General features: G+C 51.3%; 1 protein-coding gene across 1 annotated transcript; it reads right to left on the bottom strand.

The window, feature by feature from the left end:
* Positions 1-1,398: 1,398 nt before the first annotated feature.
* LOC116547771 (exonuclease GOR-like) lies at positions 1,399-3,153 on the bottom strand. The gene has a single exon (XM_032273601.1). The coding sequence runs from the start codon at positions 3,142-3,144 to the stop codon at positions 1,399-1,401; it is 1,746 nt and encodes a 581-aa protein (XP_032129492.1). The 5' UTR covers positions 3,145-3,153.
* Between the last annotated feature and the right edge of the window lie 1,861 nt (positions 3,154-5,014).

Here is a 5,014-nt window from a genome sequence, read left to right on the forward strand (position 1 = left end):
TATAAAACAAGCCAGTCCCCCAAAACTAGCTACTTAGTGGCTCATCTCTCACTGAATACTCAAAATGGAAACACGGATTTGGAGAGGCATGATGGTTCATTCTCTCTTGGAACCCCACTGGAAGTTGACTGATTCAGTCATTGTAATCTGTTGGTCTGTGTAGAAGAATCCACTTTGACTCTTACAATGTACAGTCCTGGGAGGTCAGATAGTGCAGTGGACAGACAGAGCAGGGGCTCTGCAGCCAGACTGCCCTCACCTGAATTCTAGCTAGGATACCTTGGATAAACTACTTAACGCTTGTGCTTCAGTTTCCCCATCTGTAAAATGGTGATAAGAATGCTATCTCTCTCCCAACTATTATGAGAACTGTCCAGGCTAATATGTGCAAATTACCAAGTACATAAGAAACACACAAGCACTACTCATTATGATCATTATTATTTTGGGCCAGTTAAGCCACATGGTTTCTTTAAGTATAAAATTAAGATTTACTTACCTACCTGTTGGATTGTTCCAAGGATTAATGACATGGTGTTCAAGAATTCCGACTATATTATAAAAAAAGAAACAGAGTTAACATTAACTGAATACCTACTAGGTATGATTGTTTTAAGACTTGCCCTGTGTTGCTTCAGTCATTCCTCACCATGACCTTATGATCACAGTTTAAATATAAGAAAGTGGAAGCACATGAACCTGGGAGGCAGAGGTTGCAGTGAGCCGAGGTCGCGCCACTGCACTCCAGCCTGGCGCCTGGTGACAGAGTGAGACTCTGTCTCAAAAAAAAAGAAAGTAGAAGCACAAAAAAGTTATTTACTCAATACTACAAAGCTAGTAAGTGGTAGAACTCGAATTTGAACCCAGATGACTAATTCCAGAGCCTAAGTGCTTCACCCACATTAAAAAAATTCAGAAACATTCAGAAACTAAGCACACATTCAGAATCAAAAGCCTTTCAGTTATTTTAAATTTTTTTTTTATTTTTAATTTTTTAATTCACACAAACTTTTATTCTGTCCCTGCTCCGGAGGTGGGGGAATCATCGAGTGGGGGAGGGGGAATTCAGAAAACCCCACAGAAGAGGAAGAGGCCCGAGGGAATGACTGTCCCGAGTCTGGCGGGCCCGGAGCTGGCTTTGTTCTTAGAGGTCATGGAAGTTGAGGTGGGCTGGGGGAAGCAAGTGGTGGAAGGACAGAGGTCTGGGAGGGTCAGAGGGATGGGGACAGGCCACAGGGGCCACGGCTGAGACACTGGAGGACTGGGGGTCTGAGGTCCGGGTTAGTGTGGATTTTTTCCCCTCTCCTGCCTCCAGCTCCTCCAGTTTCCCTCGGCTTGCCACGAGGTGGGCAGGGTTAGCGCTCAGGATTGACCACACAGACTTGGAGAGGCCTGGGGCTAAGGACAGGCCGGGGAGGCGGGAGAGGCGGCTGCGTGGCACGGCTGGGTCTGGGCGCGCTCTCGGACCTTCCACATCACCAGCTGCAGGCAGGCGTTGGCGTCCTCGCTGGAGCTGTGCCCGTCCTGGCTGTCCTGGATGACCCGTCCCAGGTAGTCGGCGGTGAGGTTCCTTAGGGAGCGCTTGTAGGGGAAGCCCAGGTGGTGCGGGAAGAGCACGGCTGTGTCCACCACGGTGCTATGGATCAGCTTCAAGGCCAGCAGGTCGCTCTCCAGGCTGTGCCCGATGAGGATGGTCTGGGCGCTGAACAAGCTCAGCAGGAAGGCCTGGACTTGCGGCAACGTGATGCTGGTCTTGGCCACATCGGCCTCGGTCACCCCCGAGAACCTGGTGTTGTAGTCCACGATCTCGTGCTTGGGCTTGACGAAGGTGTCGTATACCACCCGCGTGTCGGCGTCTGCCACGGTGACGCGGGTCAGCTCGAGGCCGTGCGTGGTGTAGCACATCTCACAGTCCAGGGCGTAGATGCCTGGATAAGCGTCTCTGGAAAGCTCTTTCTGGAAGGTCTTCACGAAGCCGTCGAGGCTCTCCTTACGGCCGTCCCGCACGTGCTGCTTGGCCACCTGGCAGCCCACCGAGCCTGGGGCCGATGCGCAGCAGGTGTACTGGGGACCCCAGCCACCGGCCACTTGGCTCCAGCGGAGCCGCCCCCAGTGGTAAGAACACACCTGGTCGCGTACACAGCGGCCTGAGGAGGACACGAGGTACTCGGTGCCACAACGGCAGCAGACCCTGCAGGAGGAGTCGCCGTCGCGGGGTCCCTTCCCCTGGCCAGTGAAGAGGACCGCGCCTCCGGGCCGCACCGGGTGCGGGAAGGGGTAGCCGTTCTCCTTGAGCTGGTCCCGGGTGAGCAGGAACTCCTCCAGGCGGCTGTACAGGGCGGTCCTGCTGAGGCCGGGCATGGAGCTGGGCGTTAGGCCCCTCAGCCTCTTGAGTGTGTCCAAGGCCACATTCAGGTAGATGTCCAGGCTTTGGCTGCTGTAGTAGGCCGCCTTCTCCTCGCTCAGAGCCTTCTCCTCGGCCTCCTGCTTGGAGGCGCAGAACTTGAGACACTCTTTGGTGAACAGTTGGCGAAAGCCCCGGCGGATGACGGTGCGGACTTGGCACCCAGACTGTTGGAGGATAATGGGTTTCTTTGAACTCTGTAAGGACGGACGATGGACCATTCGCTTACGGGTGATGGTGGTGCTGGTCTTGGATGCCATCCCTGTTCTCTTGTGCGTCTTCGGCGACTTTTTGCCGACTTCGGAGCCTTTGGGACGCTGGCTGTGGCTGGGAGCCGTCAGGGTCCTCTTGGCATCTGTGGCCAAGCAAGGGCTGGGAAAGTGGGCCATCCTCTTCCTATCACTGGGGGCTGAGACGCAGACTGAGGAGGGACTCTCTGTCAGCCTTGGGGCCGCCAGTAAACAGCAGGCCGATCCCCTTTGCTCTGGCAAGTAGCAAGCCTCCTTTGACATCTGGGGCCACGCCGGGGATACAGCTGGACCTCTCCCCTGGGACTCCGCCTGGAACACTGCAAATGCTGAGGCCTGGTGGTACATCTGGGGCACCCAGAGCCCGAAGTTATGGGCCAGCTGATGAGAGGGCAGTAGGAGCCCAGGGGCACTGGGAGCCGACTCCTTGGCCACCTTCTGACATTCTGGATGTCCAGGTGGGAACCAGCAGGGCGCTGTGGCTCTCAACATCTTGCTTCCTTCTGGAGGGCCCACCTGGCTCTGCTCTCCCGACCCGGGGCTTCAAGGAGTGCTGAGGCTCTTGCGCTCTGGCTTTATATACGCACAGGGCGAAGTGGGTGGGATTTGCTCTTGATTAGGTTGGCACTGAACTAATCACACTGAACCTAATCAATCTTTCCCCAGACTCTGGCTTGGGAATGCCTCAGGGGGTCTGCTCATGGAATCCACTGGAACTCCTGGTTGCTCAGCTTGAGCCGGGTGCTTTTTCTGATTTAATTAACTGTCCCTAGAGAGAGCTCCTATAATGGCTACTGGATCTGGGCTACTCAGGAGTCAACGCTTGAGGGAGGTTGGTCAAGTTGCCCAGGCACACACAGCGCACCATGGAGCCAGGACTGGGCCAGCAGTCTGTTGCATGCTGGAGGGCAGGACCTCTCTGGGATTGCCTTTCCCTGCTCTGTGCATGCCTGGAGCACTGTGGGTAATTTGAGGACCCGAAGTGGACAGGATCCACTTCTCTCCCAGGACATGAGCAATGTTCAATACAGGGGGTCTTCAAAATGTTCATAGAAAATGTACACTGTAAGAAAACTATGCAGGGTTATCAATTTTTTTTTTTTTTGCACCAAAATAAACTTGTGCTAACTTGTTATAACTTTTCTGAACTAGATCTAGTTGGAGGAACTAAGAAGGATAAGACATCTGTTGAAAAGGGCCACATCAGAGCAACGTGTATTCTGGTAAAATTGCAGCAACACAAACATCAAATTTATGGTGAAGCTTGAGTGCAAGAGTGAAGACATCATTGATGCTTTATGAAAAGTTTATAAGGACAATATCCCAAAGAAATCAGCTGTTTACTAATGTATGACTTGTTTGAAGAAGAGATGAGAAGATGTTGAAGATCTTCAGAGGCTATGAAAACTCTTTGTGCCCAGATCAGCTGTAGTTACAAGTGGAGCTTTTGGTGGAAATTTTAAACAGGAAGGATCAAGATCCTGAGGCGTCTCTTGGACAAATTGCAACCAGAAGATGGAACATGGCTTTGCCAATACGATCCTGAACACGAAGCCCCATCAAAGCGATGGCTATCAAGAGGTGGTAGTAATCCAGTCAAAGCAAAAGCAGGCTAGTCAGAAGCCAACAACATGGCACCAGTATTTTGGGACACTCAAGGCATTTTTCTTGTGGACTTTCGGAAGGGCCAAACATTGGCTTTTCAGGAGAGTGTTTTGAGAAACTTAGACAAAGCTTTAGCAGAAAAATGCTGGGAAAGTCTCACCAGAGTCTTTTTCCATCAGGTCAATGGTCGTCTCAATATTCTCATCTAACAAGGGCAATTTTGTCAGTTTCAATGGGCAATCATTAAGAATTTACCTTATGGCCTGATTTCGCTCTTTCTGACTTCTTTTTGTTTCCTAATCATAAAATGTCTGCTTATCTCACTTGGGAAGAGACAAAGTGGTCGGGCTTGAGTTCCCTTTCTCCTCACTCTTCTCCTCCTTGAAAGGCAGCTGTGCCAGCCAGAACTTGTCCTCTGTCTTGACACCAATAGACTCATTTAAGATCCTCACAGGCACTCCTCCATGAGGTCAAAGTTGAAGGACTGATTTTAACATAGTGAAAGCTTGCCTCTGCTAAAAGTACAAAAATTCGCCCAGCACGGTGACGTGCGACTGTAGTCCCAGCTACTCAGGATGCTTATGCAGGAGAATAGCTTGAACCCAGAAGGGGGAGGTTGCAGTGAGCGGAGATGGCCCCACTGCACTCCAGCATGGGCAACAGAGTAAGCTCTGTCTGAAAGAAAAAAAAATCCCATATAAAAATATAGAATAAAGAAGAACACCTTAAAAAAAGATTAATTTGACCACTAAAAAGA

Source organism: Sapajus apella, unplaced genomic scaffold, assembly GCF_009761245.1.
Source record: "Sapajus apella isolate SASKATOON/1434 unplaced genomic scaffold, GSC_monkey_1.0 scaffold4602, whole genome shotgun sequence".
NCBI classification, from domain to species: Eukaryota; Metazoa; Chordata; class Mammalia; order Primates; family Cebidae; genus Sapajus; species Sapajus apella.

Excerpts from the sequence above, each read along its gene's own strand:
- LOC116547771 (XM_032273601.1), bottom strand. The coding sequence starts at position 3,144 with ATGTTGAGAGCCACAGCGCCCTGCTGGTTCCCACCTGGACATCCAGAA.